At 49.5% G+C, this 21307-nt stretch overlaps 1 protein-coding gene across 1 annotated transcript in view; it reads left to right on the top strand.

Annotated features, from left to right (window-relative positions):
* dnah9 (dynein, axonemal, heavy chain 9) overlaps nt 1-19764 on the top strand; it is a gene marked incomplete at its 3' end in the record, with an annotated part of 148941 nt that extends 129177 nt beyond the window's left edge. The window contains exons 67-73 of the mRNA XM_084485520.1: nt 2167-2358; nt 3208-3399; nt 6188-6358; nt 8351-8533; nt 12253-12506; nt 14055-14190; nt 19537-19764. Coding sequence (XP_084341646.1) covers nt 2167-2358; nt 3208-3399; nt 6188-6358; nt 8351-8533; nt 12253-12506; nt 14055-14190; nt 19537-19764 — 1356 coding nt within the window. The remainder of the gene's footprint in view (nt 1-2166; nt 2359-3207; nt 3400-6187; nt 6359-8350; nt 8534-12252; nt 12507-14054; nt 14191-19536) is intronic.
* Between the last annotated feature and the right edge of the window lie 1543 nt (nt 19765-21307).

Genomic DNA, 21307 nt, shown 5'->3' on the forward strand with positions numbered 1-21307 from the left:
CCCTTGTAACGTAGTTTATTACAGACATACACAGTTGATCATGTGTGCAATGTTTGGATGGTGTTTTTTGAGTTAGAGCAAACGCTCTGTAGCCTGAGGCCTCACCTCAGCGTGCTAACGCTCACCGGTACCAACGAGGGATCAAAAGGGATCTGAAGCCGTCTACAAAAAAAGGCGGTCTCTGTGCTCTCGTCTTACCCCGGGAAGCATCGAAGACAGGCCAAGACGCCCAAATCCTGACCCTCCCCTATCAGCCCTCCAAACAGCAGAACTGGCAGCGTGGACGTAGATAGAGCGCGACTTTTCGGCGTGGGATCTGTTTATTCTGCCTCCGATTGTTTGTCAGCTGATCGATTTCAGAGGTCTTAATGGCCCTCGTGGGATTTGACATGCCTTCCGCTGTGACGCCTTTGACGCAATGAAGTTCAGCTTCTGCTTGTGCGCTACGCTTGAGTTTTGATTTGTGTTTGGAGTTCCATACTTATTTACCTCCCCTCCCCCCCACCCCCCCCCCCCTCAATTTGCCCCCCACGACTTCAACCCCAATATCCCCCCCTCCTCCATTACAGACGTCATTTTAAATTATTATTACTATTATTATTTGTACTCGTATTAATATTCTCCTGTCTGGCACCATGGGCCCCGGAGGCGGTCGCAGGCTGATAGCAGTTGACAAGTTGTGTCAATTAAAAGGAAATCTTGTGGCGGTTGTTATTTTCTTTTCTAAAGTCGTTTGTATTATCTGTCTGTCTGCCTGTTAGCACACACACACGCGCGCGCACCCCGGGCAGCCTCCGCCGCCGCCGCGAGGGACCTCCCGTCAGCGGGCCGCGTGCGGCGCTGCCTCTGCCTCTTATTGTTGCCACACAGCAGGCCGCCTGTACCGCTGCCGGCTGCACGGCCTCCGCTCAAATGTCAGCCAGGTTGTCGTGTTGTTGTTGTTTTGTTTGTGGTGCGGAACCAGTAAGAAAAATCGGTACAAATCTTTTACAAATGATTCGTACGCATGCTAGTAAGTGTGCTAGTAAGTGACTAGCGTGTCGTTGATTAACTGGTGGTTTTTTGGGTAGAATGACTTGGCCGCCGTTAACGGTAAGTCAACGGTAAACAACCGAGATCGGATCGTCGTACATTCAAAGGCCGAGGCGTATGAGCCGGTGGGAGGCGGCTGTGCAAGCCCCGCCCTCGATGCGGCAAACATGGATCCATTCCCCTGCCGGTTAATAAAATAACAGCACGGGAAATCTACACCCCCGAGAACGGTGGTGGGTTAACCAACGGGTGACGTCACACACGCTCAGACGTTCATATTGTTTGCAGTCTTTGATACACACGCCCTCCGGCTCCGCTCTGTCATGCTCTTATGGAGAACGCTTAATAATATAGGGAGTGGGAATGTTTACTGTCCCCGCAAGGCGCTTCACTTTACAACTGGAGTCACTAAAAAAGAAGATGACTTTATGAATAAATAAAAGCCCCCCCAGTCATAACCATCAAGTAGAGATGGAGACGATTAGGACGAGGCGCCAGGTCAAGCAGATACACACTGTTTAATGTACTAATAACAATCATAATGCTGCTAATAAACCTCATCAGGGCTTTACCATGCTGGGCCTAAGAGCTCCCTTTAGTCTCAGAAACACTGAGTTAAGGAGTTAGTGGTCGCACTCGCATGGCAGACAAAATCCCAGACAAGATCATGAAGGCGGCTTTTGATTGGTCTGAGGCAAACGTTCCTTCTGCATAGTGATTGGGTGTAGCAGTGTAGTGCTGTAGAGGTTACATTTTACATCACATTGTTAGTGTATTTTAACAAGTTATACCTGTGAATTAGGCAAATAAGTGAAAACAAAATAGCATCTACTTTAACAGCATGTGACTACACATTGGCTTCGGGTTAGGGGTTAAGGTGAGGCATAGGTGCAAGAATGGGGTTGGGGTTCCAAAACAGGGTCAGAGTTAGGCTGTTTCAGAACGTATATATTAAAGGATCTTTCTGTCTGTCTCTCTCTCTGTCTCTCTGTCTCTCTCTCTCTCTCTCTCTCTCTCTCTCTCTCTCTCTCTCTCTCTCTCTCTGTGTGTCTGTCTCTCTCTCTCTCTCTCTCTCTCTCTCTCTCTCTCTCTCTGTGTGTCTCTCTCTCTCTCTGTCTCTCTGTCTGTCCACAGGACACTCTGGAGATGTGTGCCCGGGAGAACGAGTTCCGGAGCATCCTGTTTGCGCTGTGCTACTTCCACGCAGCGGTGGCGGAGAGGAGGAAGTTCGGGCCCCAGGGCTGGAACCGGTCGTACCCCTTCAACACCGGGGACCTCACCATCTCCATCAACGTGCTGTACAACTACCTGGAGGCCAACCCCAAGGTGAGCGCTGGTGGAGCGCATGTTCCCAGACGGAGGGCCGGTGGGGGGTGGGGTGTTTTGGACGGTCGCGCTCCGTCCATCGACGTATGTCAAATTCGTGGAGGAATATATTATCTTTGTTTTTTTCCCCCACGTGTAATGACTCGCTTACTCGTGTTGTGGGGTAAATCGATTCGCTATCAGTCATTGGAATTGGATCCCGATTGACAAGCCACTGGACCCGAGCCCAACCCCCATTTATTTGTGTAAGATAATGCATAGTGATTAGGTGTGGTGCCACTACATCTTTTAAGAGATGGATTGACGACGTGACGGTTCTGTAAAGTGCTGCTGCTACGGCAAGAGAGGAAGCAGCTAAAAAAACAGAGTTGCTAAGTCACCAGCTGAAGGGAAGATAACAAGGGAATGCTACTTAATGCCTTGAATGACAGCCATTTGTTGACAAAACGATCGGTATATGAGACACATCATTTTAATTACAATCCCGGACGATCGATACGGCCCGCTGTAATGTGCGCGTGTCGCTCGGTGTGGACGCGTGTGTGCGCTTTCCAAGTGTGTGTGTGCGTGCACGGCGCGGCGCGCGTGCACTGGCCGTTGTCCCTCTGGGGAAAGAGAAAAAAAAAAACCAACACAGAAACACTCTCACCCTCATTTCTAATCTTAATTGAAAATCTGATTGTGTGCGACCTTAATTACAGAGACGGAACAACAAAAATCATTAGCCACCTCCTGGCACGCCATGCCCTCATGACAATGAGAACGCCCCTCCACCCACCCACCCCCCGACCCAACCCTCCCCCCCGTCCCCCCCCCGTCCCCCCCCCCGTCCCCCCGTCCCCCCTCCAGGTGCCGTATGACGACCTGCGCTACCTGTTCGGGGAGATAATGTACGGGGGCCACATCACGGACGACTGGGACCGCAGACTGTGCCGCACGTACCTGGAGGAGTTCATCAAGCCAGAGATGGTGGAGGGGGAGCACTCCCTGGCCCCCGGCTTCCTCATCCCCGGCAACACCGACTACAACGGCTACCACCAGGTGAGTCACCCCCCCCCCCCCCCACCCCTCACCGACTGCTCCGGGTGTGCTCACCGGCTCCCGGATGGGTCAAAAGCAGAGAAAGAATTTCCCCCAAAAAGGGACAATAAAGGGTAACTTAAAAAAAAAACTTAAAAAACCAGGTGAGTCACCCCCCCCCCCCCAAAAACAAGAACAAGAGAGATGTGTGCTGCGGTTCTGAGAATGTGTCCGTTTGTTGCCGCGGTCGGAGAGATAAGGTCACGGCAAACAGGGAGGGGGGAGAGGAGAGAAATAATAAATAAACATGTAGCGGGTGAGTCATCGCCGGGGATAAAAATAGCTTCTGATTGAGACACTGAGTCAGTCGTTCAGCGCCGATCATCTCCTCTGCTACATGCGGTCGTGCCGTTTTGTTGATCAGACGCCCCTCACTGTGCTCCGCTGGGGACACAGAGAAGGATAATGGTTTGACGTGAGCGGCTCCCACTCTGTGCGGAGGAGACTTGATGGGTTTGGGTGTTATCAGGTTAGGGGTGCGCCTGCAGTGCTCCACAGGAATCTCCGTGCAGGTAGTGGTTTCATCTGCTGCGGCGCAATATGAAATTTGCCTCAGCAAATAAATCATTCACTTAAGGGGGGGGAAATTAGGGAACATGAGCTTCGGCAGGCATATTACCTTAATTTGTTCCATTTAGATGAATGTGATGCAGTAAGCAGATAGCAGTTGGCTGTATTCGGCCTCGTTGTACTTCCCGGTGTGAGACCGTGGCAGTGGCTCAGGGGGTAGACTGGGTGGCCGTCTGAAGGTTGCTGGTTCAATCCCGGGCTCCTACTAGTTCAGTGTTGAGGTGTCCCCGAGCAAGACGGCCCTCTGCCCTAACTGCTACCACCAGCTTGCTGATGATACAGCTGTCGGTGTATGAATGGGTGAATGTCAAGCACTATATAAATGAAATCTGTTGACCATTTTAGACAACAGGAGCAAACCATGATGATGATGATGATGATGAGAGGTGACAGAAAATACACCATGTGAACGTTGACATTGGTCGGATGCCAGCTGACGAAATAAGACCACCATGAGCTTCTGCCCAAACCCAGCCCCCGTGGAACACTGTGGGGCTACTGGGGGAGGTGATGGGTGTGGGGACGGGGTACATGTAGCTAATTATGACCCAGCATGAGGTCTGCTTAGTGGGAACACACACGTCGGCCATGGCTGGGAGCCTCGGCGGGCGGGGCTTGAGCCCGGGAAGGGACTTTTCCCAGGAACCTCAGGGAGGGAGGGGCCTCTAATCTCCTTATGGAGATTAGAGGACAGGGGAGGACATGAGAGGAAGAGGACATGGAAGGAGGTGAGGGGGGAATCAAGAGGAGAGGACGGGGTCATCTGCAGTCAAGCTTCAGCAGAGTCTCTCCCGGTACTACAGAGCTGTGGGCTCCTCGCTCACTTCAACGGGGTCAAAGGGCGAGAGGAGCGGGTGGGAAGATGTGAGGAGAGGGTCCTGGGTACAGGGGGGTTCCTCGGTACAGGGGGTCCTGAGTGAAGGGGGGATGATCGAGGCTGGAGGGAACAGAGAGAGAGAGAGAGAGAGACGAGAGGAGGCGAGAGACAAGTGTTAATCAGATGATTGAAATAAGATAAGGCTAGCTCTTTAAATTAGTCATTTTAAAGGGTTTTACACCCGCAGATAAAAATGTTAAATTTGCACGCTAAGTTGCAGGCGTCCAAAGTTACGCGTGGAGAAGTGGCGACGTATACTTCAACGTATCCAACGTATACTTTCCATTTTACCGAGATATTATGATTAAAAGGTTTTATTTATGTCTCATACTATCAAATGTAAGTGCAGTACAAAGAGGCACTCTTTTTTTCCTCTAAATTGAACTCACGCTTTCATCCACGTTTCGCTTAAAAGCACATCAGCGTTCATTACCCAACCGGCAGATGGAAGATGGCAGGGTTTTTTTTTCCCGGCGTCGCTCTTGTTATCGTCATTAACATCTCGGTGATTGATCCACGCCGAGCGTCTGAATAACTCCCCCCCCCCCCCCCTCGCCGTTCAGCGCCCGTCTCTCCGCTCCGCCCCACGACGGCGGGAAGGCCATGAATAAAACATGACTCTTAAACTGAAGTTAACGTAACAAACACATCGAGAATTAGGTGTGATGTGTCGGAAGCCGCGTCTGTGGTAATACTTTGACTGCTGTTTGAACGTAACGTATTTCCACTTTGAATTCTGAACGTACGTTACCGCTATAAACTGTATATCACAGTAACATGATGGTAGAAAGGTTGAATGACTAACGCTATGTAGTTGTTGTCCAATCAGACAATCAGAATTCGTTAAAGCTTAAAAATTGTACTTATCCTAGCTATCTTGTTGCACACGGGGAATGGGTTAACCTAGCAGTTGTAGGTGCTTGGCACTTGTTTCTATGAACATCTTTACTGTACTGACAGCGATATATATTTTTTCTTAAAAAATTAACTTTCTGTAAATCGCTTTGGATGAAAGCGTCTGCTAAATGTAAACGTAAAGCTATTTCAATAATTCAAACGGTTTGACTACTACAACGATCGAAGGACAGGCAGTGGTTACTGGGAATAGTATTGGTTGGATTCAGTTTGTCCCTATGACTACAATATATGTTTTGAGGAGATGCTTGTGTATGTTGAAGTAGGCGTAATTGTAGACGTATCGTACGTGTCTGTGACACATTAAAGGGGATCCCCATCTGCTCCAGACCTAGCAGCTGTCTTGTCCTCAGACCTAACGGCTGTCTTGTCCTCCTCCCTGTCCAGTACATTGACGACAGCCTCCCCGCCGAGTCGCCCTACCTGTACGGCCTGCACCCCAACGCCGAGATCGGCTTCCTGAGCCAGACCTCGGAGAAGCTGTTCCGCACCGTGCTGGAGATGCAGCCGCGCAACGGCGGCGGCGGCGAAGGAGGCGGAGACACGCGGGAGGAGAAGGTACGTCACAATCTCTGGCTTTATGCAAATGAGCAGGGAATGTGGCGGGTATTAATTATTATTATAATTATTATTATCAGTTAGGCAAATCCCAGATGGTTGCCCCAAAATGTGGGCCAGGTGTGGCCCACATTTGGGCCACGCTGCTGGGTGGATCCCCGGCTCCTCCTAGCCGCGGGTCGAGATGTCCCTGAGCGAACACACCCTCACTGCCCCCGACGAGCTGGCTGTCGCCTTGTAGTGTTCCTACCGTCGTCTGTGTGTGTGAATGAACCGCTGGAAGTCGCTTTGGATAACAGTGTCTGCTGAATGTAAACGTCCATCGTGTAGTTCGGTCCACTCCTACTTTTTAGAGAGGTACATTTTAAAGTGTTTTATTAGCTTGGACACCAGGAGTCCAGCTCCCATCAACCCCGTGTCCTTCCTAGCTTTCCCTCAGGTGTTTTTTTTTCCCAGCCTCTCGTCACGTAACCAAAGCCTGGCGAGGGATTAAGTGCCTTTCAAAAGGAACAGAACTTTTTTGGAGTCCTGGCAACCTTTCTGTTTGGCCACGCGTTCAGAGTTTAACGTTCCAGGCGGAGCAACAACGTCAGAAGAACGGGTGTTTTTATAGTATCCCCTCAGCGCGCTGCTGGCTGTTTGGTTGCGTGTTCGGCGGGGGGGGGGCGGGGCTGGACGTGTGACCTTTCCCGTCTCCCGTCTCCCTCGCTGTAGGCTGTCTCACCCGGTGACGGTCGGTACACCGGCTCCACTTTGTATTCCCCCCCTCTCACCCGCAGGCCGACAGGCCCAGCCGTCCGATAGCTGAACCGAAAATCCATAGATATGATGACCTCATATCCTTTGTGCTGTGCATAATCCCGGGATTGATCTCCGGGCGCGGCGCTGCCTTGGGAAACTGCCGACACGAGCGTTGGCTGCACATCACTTAGCCGCGGAAATATGATGAAGCATTGATCGTCTTCTGGGATTAGAGCACACTGGTGTGGAAGGCCAAGCTGCTGCTGCTGCATTATTCTTTTCCCCCCCATGAATATTAATGCCGCCACCTTTATTCCAAACTGGTAACAGATCCTCCAATTGTTGACACTGATGTTTCAGACCAAACGTGGGGCGGGGGACGCCTTTGAGCAAATGAGATTGAACCCCAATTATCTCATCAAGTATTTATTTATCATGTTCAATACGAACGGAAGGGAGGCTATTGATTTATTAGGATCGCACCGCGCCCGGCCACCAGCACACCGGTCTGTGAGCAGCGTGGAGGAGGACTCCCCTTGTCCTTCTTATCTCACACACTCACAATCCTTTGGTGTTTTTTCATCACTGTATTTAATTTCCTCTGGTGCTGAACGACTGGCCCACCGCAGACGGAGCCGTACGGAGCCGTCCCCCCTGCCCCCCGCTGTGATCTGACAGCTCTCTGCGTCTCCTCGGCTGTTGCTTTCCACTCGGTTGCCCGCCCGCTCGCTCGCCCACCGCCGCTCCTCCGCCTCTCCCGTGCCCCCCCCCCCCCCCCCCCCCCCCCGGCGCGCGCCACGCGCCACACTCCAGCGCTCGTTCATTAACTCGTCCCCAAACAACGCTGTCACGCTCACTCATTTGCCCCGCTCGGCGCTGCTCCTTCTCCCTCGCTCGCTCTCTCCTCTCCCCGTACGCTCTTCTCTATCCTCTTACTGTTCTGTCGCTCTCCAGTGTTCCGCTCAACCCATCCGCACACTTAAGGAACCTCACTCATTCACTCACTTCACTCCCGGGTTCATTCACTTAATCTCCCTCACACACTTTGTAGGGATGTCATACGTGGGGATTTCAAATGCATACACTCAGCTAATTCCTTCACTCATTTGTCCACTCATTCACTCACTTAGCCCATTCAGTCACTCACTTCCCTCCTTTGTTCACTCATTCACTCAATTACCTCCAACGCTCCTTTATTCACTAAACTCAATTAAAAACTTGCTCCCTCACCCCCCCCCCCCCCCCCCCCAGGTGCGTGCGCTGCTGGAGGAGATCACGGAGAGGCTTCCGGAGGACTTCAACATGCTGGAGCTGCTGGCCCGGGCGGAGGAGAGGACTCCCTACCAGGTGGTGGCGCTGCAGGAGTGCGAGCGCATGAACTTCCTGACGCAGGAGATGCGCCGCACCCTGCGCGAGCTGTCCCTGGGCCTCAAGGTGAGCCGACGACGGCGGGGCCCGTTCACACCGTGGTGCCACTTCAGGCTGGGATGGGAGTTTGTTCCTTCTTTAATTAGGTCTTTAGCTATTCTAATGTATTTTTGCGGTGGGTTTTCTATAGCCTATTGCCATGGGCGTCGCCACCATATGATTGGTGGGGGGCACGTCCCCCTCACCTTAAAAAAAAAAGAGTTTGGACCCCCCCCCCCCCCCCCCCACATTTGCCGTCAAAAATATTAGTGCATGACTGGTCTACTAGTCCAGCATTCTTTCCATTGCTTCACAATCAAATCCGTTCCACTTTATCAGTAGGGGGAATAGCCATATCAACAGAAATCCAACCAAACTCTGTGTTTTCCTGGTTTCTTACCACACACAGCTGCAACACACACGCATATTCAAAACGTGCACAGAAGCAAGCCTATGTTGCCTTTGAGAGTCGGATCAACGACAGCGACAGACTTCAGCAACACAGTCATTGTCAAAATGACCAGCTTTAGCTGAAAAGGCTTTCTTTCTGTTCAGATATTTAGCCTTTATTTTAGTGCCAGGTCATGTTAGATCGTTAACTTTGGTTCGTTAAAACAATTCAAACGTAGGCTAGCCTACCAGGAAACCTTCGAGCCTATTTGGTCTCCAACATTGACTGTTCCACAGATGAGATGGACATAAGGACATTTTAGTTTATTTCACCAAAATCCTTGTATTTTCCTTGGTTTGCAGTTGTATTGAGTTATAGTTTTATGTTCTGCAGGGCACTGAGGCACTAAGATTGATTCTAATTTAAGCGCTGAGTAGCCTAGGTACACATTTTATGTTTCCTCATAACTTGTTCGAGATTTTTTGATGCATGACATTAATGTAGTTATGTTATGTAGTTATGTTATACATTAATGTATATGTTTCCTCAAAGTCACCTCATTCTTTTCTAATTCACTCTCAGTGAATTTTAAATCCTCATATTTTGCTCTCATTAAATAGAGAATAAAGTGCCAAAAAAGTTGTCAGTGTCAGTCCTCTGTGTATTACACCAGGACATAATAGCAGTCAGTAATTGCAGACCATGCCAGCTCCAAGGAAAAACAATGAAAGAGGGAGATTTTAAATCTAAAAACATGGTCAAATGCACCAGAATGTGGGAAATTGCATCTAGGCCTATTTTTATGGGGGAGGACCTCTAGACCCCCCGCCAAAATATGTCCACCCCACACTCAAAATGCTGCTGACGCCCTTTGCGTATTGCATTGAAATGAAGAGAATGGTGTTTGAATATTCTTTTAATATGAATGGAAAATTAGAACCCCTTCAAAACATCCTTTCACGGACTCTGGACCTGGAAGCTAGCAGCTAGCAACTAGCACACCGTGAGCTCTGGGGTTGGGGTTTGAGCAAAGAGCGGTTTCCCGTGGCAGCGATGATGACGTTGACCGTTTAATTAACACGTTTTTAGATGTAGTTTTTTTTTTCAATCGTCGCTAAAACAATTGCTGAACGGCACCGGGAGCCTTCAATCAAATGATAAGGGATTGCCCCGACGCACGAGAAGACAAACACGGAACACGGAGAGAGTGTCTACCTTTGACACACATGATTCACTCCTTGTTGTCGGGGACGTCGCAGACACTGACAAGTTGGCATATTAGTATTCATGCATATATTAGGCTTTTGTCGTTTCGCTCTTGCTGCTGTTTGTCAGCGTTCGCAGTCTTAAAAGATGACTCAACTTCTTGCTTACAGAGGGCAAAAAAAACGGAATGAGACATCTGTCCTCGGCGTATCCACGCCCGGAGGCGCCGGGTGTCAGGAGGAAAAAAGGGACGAGAAAAACGGGAAGGCGAAGCTAAAATAAAAGCGTGCCAAAACATTTGTCAGGAGTTATGAGATTCGGATCTCCCGACAGCCCCAGCCCCAATAAATGGACTGATTTAGACGCCATGCACACTTTTGTACCGGCAAATGGAATCATATCTCGTGTTTTATAGCGAAATACATAGGGATGTTAGCGTCGGCAGTGTGTTGGTACCGTGTGTGTGTGTGTGTGTGTGTGTGTGTGTGTGTCTATGTGCGTCTTGCTCCAACCGTGAACCAACTAGTATATTTTTCCCCGATTGCCGGAAGGGGAATGGTTCACGCAGAGGGATATATAGATAAATCCAGCGAAAACCTATCCCAGCAATAAAGTCGTAGTGCTGGAGGGAGAACACACTGTTGTGTTAGATCTATTTTTTTATCGCACATTCCTTGTGTGCGCTGTCTGGCGTCGCCATCTACCACATCTACTCCCCTTATCGTACAGTCGGTGTGTGTGTGTGTGTGTGTGTGTGTGTGTGCTTATCTGAGGTCCTGTCTGCACGCGTGTTTTCATGACAACCGCTGGTTTGTGAAGGGGGCAGACACACACTCAGGCACTTTGTGATGAAGATGAGGCTGAGGAAGATGATGATGATGATGATGATGCTGATGATACTGCTGATCAGAATGATGATGATGATGAGGGTGATGAGTTTTCAAATCAATTAAAATTAAAATTATTTTGCATTTATTTTTGTATTACACTTTAATAAAAAAAAAAAAAGAAAGAAGAGGCATCTGGCATAATTGAAAGGAAGTGGTTTCTTTTTTTAATTAGAGTAAATATTAGCGAGCGCATCAGAAAGGACGGCAGCAAAATGATGCACAGCAGACGTCCCCATATGCGCTCACAGGCTGTTCCTCAGAATGTCCTTTTGGCGAATCAGAATGAGTAAATCTGGGGATTTACCAGAGGCAAAGAGTTTGCAGTTTTCAGACATCACTTTTCTGTGATTTTGTTAACCTCGGTGTTGCTGCTATCAGGCCTTCCGGGGGGTCTCCAAATAAGATGCAGCCCCCCCCCAAAACCATTATGACCATTAAACCATTATAGCCCAGACAAATGTGAACACAACATTTCACATTTGGGGAATTGTGTGAAGGCAATTAGTGAAAATTGTTGAAAGATGTCAGCATTGTTCTGGAGATCAAAGTCACTGAGCAATTTTACAGATGTGCGGTACAACGACCAGACCGGGTGAGGCTGAAGCCCGGCACACACACAGCGAGAATGTCGGCTCATATTTGATATTCCAAACAGAATCATCATGTTTTCTCATCAATTCTTATCACAAAGGCCAAGGTGAATGTCTTCATTCTGTATTCATTCCATCCTACATTCCACCGCAGTGTAAGAGAGGCGCTCTTTAGCGGGCATGGAGGGAACCGTGTCTGAACAGCAGAGCTGTGATAGAACGTAGAGAACCCGCCCAGGAGCTCTGTCACCAGAGCTCAGGTCGGGTTGAGCCCATAAGTCAGACCCTGTAAACCCCAATGACTGACACCCCCCCTTCCCTCCTCTCCCTCCCTCCTCCCCCTCCCTCTCTCCTATCTCCCCCTCCCTCTCTCCTATCTCCCCCTCCCTCTCTCCTATCTCCCCCTCCCTCTCTCCTATCTCCCCCTCCCTCTCTCCTATCTCCCCCTCCCTCTCTCCTATCTCCCCCTCCCTCTCTCCTATCTCCTCCTCCCTCTCTCCTATCTCCCCCTCCCTCTCTCCTATCTCCCCCTCCCTCTCTCCTATCTCCCCCTCCCTCCCTTCTATCTCACCCCCACCTCCCTCTCCCTCCCTCCTCTATCTCCTCTCTCTCTCCCTCCCCCACCCTCCCCCCCTCCTCTCTCCCCCTCTCCCCCCCTCCCCCCCCTAGGGAGAGCTCACCATGACGGGGGACATGGAGGAGCTGCAGAACGCCATCTTCCTGGACGTGGTCCCGGGGGGCTGGAGCCAGCGGGCCTACCCGTCCATGTCGGGGCTGACGCTGTGGTTCAGCGACCTGCTGGCCCGCATCAAGGAGCTGGAGGCCTGGGCGGCCGACTTCTGCCTGCCCACGTCCGTGTGGCTGGCCGGCTTCTTCAACCCCCAGTCCTTCCTCACCGCCATCATGCAGGCCATGGCCAGAAGGTGGGCGGGTCCTCACCGCGCCGTCCACCGCATAGAGGGCTCTGGTTGGCTGAGGGAGCCCCCCCCCACACACACATACATATACATATCTACACACACACGCACATACACACACACACACACACACACATAAATACATATGTACGCACACACACACACACACACACACACACACACACACACACACACACACACACACACACACACACATGTGGACGCACACACACACACACACACACACACGCACACACACACACACACACACACACACACACACATGTGCACACACATACACACACAGATACATACATATATGCACACACACACAAACATATGCACACACGCACCCACATACACACACACACACACACACACACACACACACATATACATATACACACACGCACGCACATACACAAACACATACATTCATACATACAGTACATACACACACACACACACACACATGTGCACGCACACACACACACACACTGCTCTGGCTGTTGGAAGTCTGTTGGAAAGAATTGGCGATTGATTTGGTAGTTTGGTAGTAGACTCCCAGCAGTGTTTCCTAAACTACGTGGAGGGACTCAAAATGGGTCGTGATCCAGTCTGAGGTTGAATCTCTTTTTATACAACGGTGTCTGTACTTTAGGGAGCCAGGGTTTGAGAAAGCACACCTAGAAGTCCAGAGAGGTGTTTCCATCACAACGCGGTACTGAGCCATGCATTACAATCGCCTCGGCCTTATGTTTCCGGGTGGGCCTTTTTCTCAACACCGGGTCGAGATTGGTCCTAATCCTTTGGATCAGGTTCTGGATTTCTGGACTCGTGTCTATGTGGCCACCTCGAGTACAGACTTGTGGGCTGGAGTATTAGAAAGAAAATAACATTCAGGCCACCGTCCGTCCCGAGAGACTCGGTAGAAGAGGACTTGTGGCGGGGCGTGACGGTGCATGATGTACTGTAGCTAAAGGATCCCCGTTCTGCGGCGTGCTCAGTGTTTTGTGAGTGGCTGCTTGGGTAACACAGTCACACTAAATGTATTTCTTTGGGGTCCTGACCTGAAACTGGTTGAGTGCCGCTGACTGGATAAGTTCACTTCAAGATTCTATAACATGCTCTCCTGAGAGAGTCGTCCCACACCGAGCACTGAATCAATAGTTAAGACTTTTGCTATCTACGGTATACTATTAAGTATAATCAGACATCATAGCCGCACCTTTAATATCCATATTCTTTTACTAGGCTGGTACCCAGATTACTTTCTCACATCTTGCAATTTGTCTATTTATGTTGAGGTCCCTGAATGCACAACAGACGTGCATGTAGGGACTGTGTATATTTTAAATCAATCCGGTTGATAAACTCAGCGGACTGTTACATTTTGCATCCCTTCATGTGTGTCGCGTTACCACATTCTGTCGGGAGTTCACCCCCGTGATTGTCACATTAATTATCTCCGTGTCACACACCCGACGCCTTTAAATAACTCCAAATCCATTTTTCGCCACGGTATTTTCAACCGACGCTTTTATTTTGTCACAGGAACGAGTGGCCCCTGGACAGGATGTGTCTGCAGTGTGACGTCACCAAGAAGAACCGCGAGGACTGCGCCGCGCCGCCGCGGGAGGGCGCCTACGTGCACGGCCTGTTCATGGAGGGGGCCCGCTGGGACACGCAGGTGAGCCCCCCCACGCCCACCCCCCACCCCCCAACCCCGCCGCCACGCCTTGTTGTCGTCCGGCGTCGTTTGTCACATTAGCGCGGGACAGAGATATTAACGGGCTAATTACGGGACGGGAGGCGGAGACAGGTGCTGCAGACGCACACACATACATGCACATACACACGCACACACATACGCACGCAGGCACACACACACACACACACACACACACACAGTACATATACACACACACATGCACACGCACACACATATGCACGCAGGCACACACACACACACACACACACACACACACACACAAACACACACATACAGTACATATACACACACACACACACACACACAAGCACATTAATAACACACTAATGCCTCAGTGTGTCTCTGGTCCTTAAGGACATCAGGCAGCGACCAGAAGCCTGCAGACTGCGGGCCTGGAGCCCTACAGAACGCTACCAGACAGAACGCTACCAGACAGAACGCTAACAGACAGAACGCTAACAGACAGAACGCTAACAGACAGAACGCTACCAGACAGAACGCTACCAGACAGAACGCTACCAGACAGAACGCTACCAGACAGAACGCTACCAGACAGAACGCTAACAGACAGAACGCTAACAGACAGAACGCTAACAGACAGAACGCTAACAGACAGAACGCTACCAGACAGAACGCTAACAGACAGAACGCTACCAGACAGAACGCTACCAGACAGAACGCTACCAGACAGAACGCTACCAGACAGAACGCTACCAGACAGAACGCTAACAGACAGAACGCTAACAGACAGAACACTAACAGACAGGATGCTACCAGACAGAATGCTACCAGACAGAACGCTACCAGACAGAACGCTAACAGACAGAACGCTAACAGACAGAATGCTAACAGACAGAATGCTACCAGACAGGATGCTAACAGACAGAACGCTAACAGACAGAATGCTAACAGACAGAATGCTACCAGACAGGATGCTAACAGACAGAATGCTACCAGACAGAACGCTAACAGACAGAATGCTACCATACAGAATGCTAACAGACAGAATGCTAACAGACAGAATGCTACCAGACAGAATGCTAACAGACAGGATGCTAACAGACAGGATGCTACCATACAGAATGCTAACAGACAGAATGCTAACAGACAGGATGCTAACAGACAGGATGCTACCAGACAGAATGCTAACAGACAGAATGCTAACAGACAGGATGCTACCATACAGAATGCTAACAGACAGGATGCTAACAGACAGAATGCTAACAGACAGAATGCTAACAGACAGGATGCTAACAGACAGAATGCTAACAGACAGAATGCTACCATACAGAATGCTAACAGACAGAATGCTAACAGACAGAATGCTACCAGACAGAATGCTAACAGACAGAATGCTAACAGACAGGATGCTACCATACAGAATGCTAACAGACAGAATGCTAACAGACAGGATGCTAACAGACAGGATGCTACCATACAGAATGCTAACAGACAGAATGCTAACAGACAGAATGCTACCATACAGAATGCTAACAGACAGAATGCTAACAGACAGAATGCTAACAGACAGAATGCTAACAGACAGAATGCTACCATACAGAATGCTAACAGACAGAATGCTACCATACAGAATGCTACCAGACAGAATGCTAACAGACAGAATGCTAACAGACAGAATGCTACCATACAGAATGCTAACAGACAGAATGCTACCATACAGAATGCTAACAGACAGAATGCTAACAGACAGAATGCTAACAGACAGGATGCTACCATACAGAATGCTAACAGACAGAATGCTAACAGACAGGATGCTAACAGACAGAATGCTAACAGACAGGATGCTAACAGACAGAAGGCTACCATACAGAATGCTAACAGACAGGATGCTAACAGACAGAATGCTAACAGACAGAATGCTAACAGACAGGATGCTAACAGACAGAATGCTAACAGACAGAATGCTAACAGACAGAATGCTAACAGACAGAATGCTACCATACAGAATGCTAACAGACAGAATGCTAACAGACAGGATGCTAACAGACAGAATGCTAACAGACAGGATGCTAACAGACAGAAGGCTACCATACAGAATGCTAACAGACAGGATGCTAACAGACAGAATGCTAACAGACAGAATGCTAACAGACAGGATGCTAACAGACAGGATGCTAACAGACAGAAGGCTACCATACAGAATGCTAACAGACAGGATGCTAACAGACAGAATGCTAACAGACAGAATGCTAACAGACAGGATGCTAACAGACAGAATGCTAACAGACAGGATGCTAACAGACAGAATGCTAACAGACAGAATGCTAACAGACAGGATGCTAACAGACAGAATGCTAACAGACAGAATGCTAACAGACAGAATGCTAACAGACAGGATGCTAACAGACAGAATGCTACCAGACAGAATGCTAACAGACAGGATGCTAACAGACATTTTATTTCGGAGCCAAATTCCATTGAAAAAAAACTAAAACACGACTCCGCGCTGCCTTCATTAACGTACCTCCGCCTGCCCTTTGAGCAAGTTCATTTTTAATTGTTTTTTTTTAACATTTTTTTGTATTTTTTTATGTCTATCTAGTTAGCGGTCGGCCACCGGGGGCACACACACACACACACACAAACACACAAACACACGCATACTCATACACATACACACACACACACACACACACACACACACACACACACACACACGCATACTCATACACACACACACACACACACACACACAAACACACGCATACTCATACACACACACACACACAAACACACACACACAAACACACGCATACTCATACACACACACACACACACAGTGCATTACTCAGCTCTCTCAGAGGTTCCATCCGTCCTCAAGCCTGCAGCTCCTGCACACACCCACATTTCCAAGAACCTCCCCGTGGACCCGCTAATGAGGGAATGTGCAGAGCATGCACTTAACACTTAAATCACTCTTTAGAGCCGCCGTGGCTCTTCCCTCTCTCCCTCTCTCCCTCCCCCTCCCTCTCCCTCTCTCCCTCTCCCCCTCCCTCTCCCCCTCCCTCATTAAAGTTGGAGGCAGCTAAGAGATGCCCACTGGTGCCCTCGTAGCTTTCCCCTTCCTCCACCCCCCCGTCTCTCTCCCACCCTCCCTTCGTCTCTCTCCCACCCCCCCGTCGCTCTCCCACCCTCCCCTCGCCTCTATCCCACCCTCCCCTCGCCTCTCCCACCCTCCCCTCGCCTCTCTCCCACCCTCCCCTCGCCTCTCTCCCACCCTCCCTTCGTCTCTCTCCCACCCTCCCTTCGTCTGTACCCTCTCACTCGTGTCCTTCTCACTTTTCTTGCCCATAACTTGTACGCCGCTGCCCCTCCTCTTATCTGTACGACTGTTTCCCTTCCGTTAACTTCAAGTCCATTTCTTTTCCTTTTCTCTTCCCTCCTCTGGTTTTCTCTTATATTTTCTCTTCTCCCTGCGTTGTACTTTTCCCCACGGTCCGTATTCTCGGCCTCTCCGCCCTTTTCACCTCCTTCGTCTCCTTTTCCAATCTCTCTCTTCTCCTCTCTCCTCTCATCTCCTCTCTTCGTTCCTCTCCTGCCCGTTCTGATATCTGCTCCTCTCTTCCACCCTGTTTGTGCTCCACTCGCTTCCTCTGCCTTTTCCATCTCTTTCTCTACCTCCTTTTTCCTTTTTCTGTCTCTACCTTTTTTTTGATCTTCTCACCTCTTCTATCATCTTCTTTCCTCTCGTTCGTACTCATCTGTCTCTCTCTCTCTCTCTCTCTCCTCCTGTCTCTTCCCTGGAGGCCTGAGGGCAGTTCTGTGCTGGCTGGGGCAGCTGGCTGGGGCGGCTGGCTGGGGCGGCTGGCTGAGGTGGAGGTGGGGCTGGCTGGGGCGGCTGGCTGAGGTGGAGGTGGGGCTGGCCGGGGCGGCTGGCTGAGGTGGAGGGGGTCCTGGCTGGGGGGGTTGGCTGGGATGGAGGGTGGGTTGGGGGGTCGCTGGCTGGGAGGGATGGGGTGCTGGCTGGGGTATAGGGGGTGCTAGCCTGGGTGGAGGGTGGGGTGGTAGTGGGGAGCTGGCTGGTAGTAAGCAGGGGAGTGTGAATGGGAGACGGAAACGCAGCTCCATCTGGAGTCAGCTCTGGGCCCCTGTGCAGCAGTGAGTTGACTATTCCTTATGAAGCTGCTCATCTTTATCAATGAGTTTTTATTCGGGGAGTTCTGGGACATCAGAGAAGGTTAAGCTGAGCAACTCTTGGCGGTAGAGAGGGAGGAAATGATGCTGTATTTTACACGTTTTTTTTTGTTTGACACATTGTTGACATTGTTGTACACTGGTGATTACTTATCCAAACAGTTTTATTCATGCATGCCTTGCCTTCCAGCCCAAAAACATTTTGGCTCCTGCTGGAAAAAAAAACAGCCCTACCTGAGCGGAAATTCGTCTACCTCCACGAACCCCTAGCATCGGGCTGGTTGCTGCTGGTTGCTGCTGGTTGCTGCTGGTTGCTGCTGGTTGCTTTCTGGCTCCAGTGAGGCAGAACAGCCCCAGATAAGGGATAGTTCAGGTGGACTCCCCATCGATCCACCGGACTGTTACTACCCTGCAGACGACAGCGTTACGTTTAGAACCACTCGATGGATTCCCCCCCCCCCCCCCCCTGTGTGTGTGTGTGTGTGTGTGTGTGTGTGTGTCATCATCGTGGAGGCATGAATCACGGCCTCCAGACAGACGCGTCTGTTTCAGCGTTTCCTCCGCTCCGGTGCTCCAGCAGCGCCGCCGCTGTTCGCAGGTAGCAGCGTGTTCGCAGGTAGCAGCGTGTTAGCCGGTAGCAGCGTGTTAGCCTAGCGCTGAGAGGAAGCACGACTTCAGAGTCTGAGCCAACTTGACGTTCTCCTCCTCTCAAGGGCTCAGAGTAAACGCATGGTGCATTTAAACGCTTGTTCGAAAAAGGGTTGGCGGTACTTAGTGTTGAAATAAATTGATTTATGAGTAGTTCACACTTAGTACAGTAATTAACTAAAATCACACCTTTTCCATCGATATTCTCTCCCTCTGTTTCTATCTCTGTCTCTCTCTCTCCCTCTCTCTCTCTCTCTCTCGCCTCCTCTCTCTCTCTCTCACCTCCTCCTTCTCTCTCTCTCGCTCTCTCTCACTATCCCTCTCTCTCTCTCTTTCTCTCTCTCTCTTTGTGTGTCTCTGTCTCTCCCCCCCCTCTCTTACTCCCTCTCTCTCTCTCTCTCTCTCTCTCTCTCTCTCTCTCTCCCTCTCTCCCCCTCCCTCTCTCTAACTCCCTCTCTCTCCCCCTCCCTCTCTCCCCCTCCCTCTCCCTCCCTCCCCTAGAGCGGTTTGATCGTGGAGTCTCGTCTTAAGGAGCTCACGCCCACCGTGCCGGTCATCTTCATCCGGGCCATCCCCGTGGACAAGCAGGACGTCCGCAACGTGTACGCCTGCCCCGTCTACAAGACCCGGCAGAGGGGCCCCACCTACATCTGGACCTACAACCTGAAGACCAAGGAGAAGCCCTCCAAGTGGACGCTGGCCGGTGTGGCCCTGCTGCTGCAGATATAGCGCAGCCCCCTCTGGGTTGGACTGGGTTGGAGTTGGGTTTGTTCACGTTGGTTTGGTCTGGGTTGGTTTGCTCTAGGTCATTTTAAATCAAGGTTGTTGTTTTTTTTACTCGGTTGGTTGTGGACATGAGAAAATGAACAGCAATGAATACGTTTTCTGTTTAAAAAATAAAAATGTTCCAATAGTTTGTTATTGAATATTCATATTCATATTAAATATAATAGTAAAAATGTGAGCACGCACCAAAAGCTGCCCTCGCATTTAATTCCGCTGCACTTTCTGATGCCTCTGAGGACACAGAAAACAGTAATAACTGGTGTATGGGTTCAAAGGCGGAAGACAAAGTATATTCTATATTCTAATGTTGAGGGCAAGTACATAAATGGTTTCCCTCAGACTGTTTTCTTCTACAATTTGTATTCAGTGATGATTCCGGTTCTTCTGCGACGTGGTATTACTTAGGTTGTTGCTCTCTCTTTTCACCGGCTCGAGGAAACAAGGGCCTTGAATAAGATGCAGGAATGAAGAGGCTAATCTGTGACACCGTCCAGAGTGTCAACGCTGTTTTCAACTGCTAATGCTACGTGTTAGGAAGAAATGATTTGGATGTGCAATTTGTTGCTGCAGATGTGTTTGTGTGTTCATTATGTATGCACTGTTATTATTAAAAACACATCCTTCCCATTTGGTGAATGACAAGTTTAACCATGTAGAGTCAGCCACCATCATTTCATAATAATATATATATATTATTATTTTTGCTGATCGTTAACAGAAATGCTAAATGTTTTTGGGCCATCTCAAATGCATAATATTATGTCGGTCAGTAAGTCCAGAACATTCATAGACAAAAAAAACAAAAACCATTATTTTTCATATCAGCCTTGGAAAGCTGTGCGCGTCTCTTCCTCTGACGTCAGGCAGGCCAGAGGCGTGTTTGTAGGCACTGCAGAGAACAACAAGCCGCTCTCCTCCTCGTCTCCCGAGACAATGTGATGCTCGCCCACTCCCAACAGCGCAGAGAGCCGTCAACAAACCGGAATATCTCATTCAGTGTTTCACTCATAACACGCACTCACTCAATCACTCTGTGACTCACTTCCTATCGCACGCGTTTCCTCCACCGTGCACACCCTGATTGGGACCGTCGAGATCTCATTTAGATTTGTTTCAGTACAATTTTCTCCTATTTTTCTAAAGATGTATATTTTTATACAGAATATCCAATTTTATACTTTTTTTATTTATACTTTTGTATTAATGTGGTTTGAAATCGATTGGGGCCGCTTTTGTCCATAGTCCAAGTATTTTTTTAAGTGCGGTAATTTAATAGTTTATCTTGAATGATGCTAATTAAAGGCTGTTCTGTCCCAACTTTGGCTTGATATCCTAGTCTTTCACATGGTGGGGTGAATATAAAGTGGGCCCACCCCTTACTTTGGATGAAAACTACTTTGTTGAAGAGTAGATTAGATAAGACTGTCAATTTAGAAACTTTCAATTTAGCTGCAATTTGGGCCTGGACAGCGTTGTAGCACTAAGA

Source organism: Micromesistius poutassou (genome assembly GCF_964030765.1).
Source record: "Micromesistius poutassou genome assembly, chromosome: 21".
Lineage (NCBI taxonomy): Eukaryota > Metazoa > Chordata > Actinopteri > Gadiformes > Gadidae > Micromesistius > Micromesistius poutassou.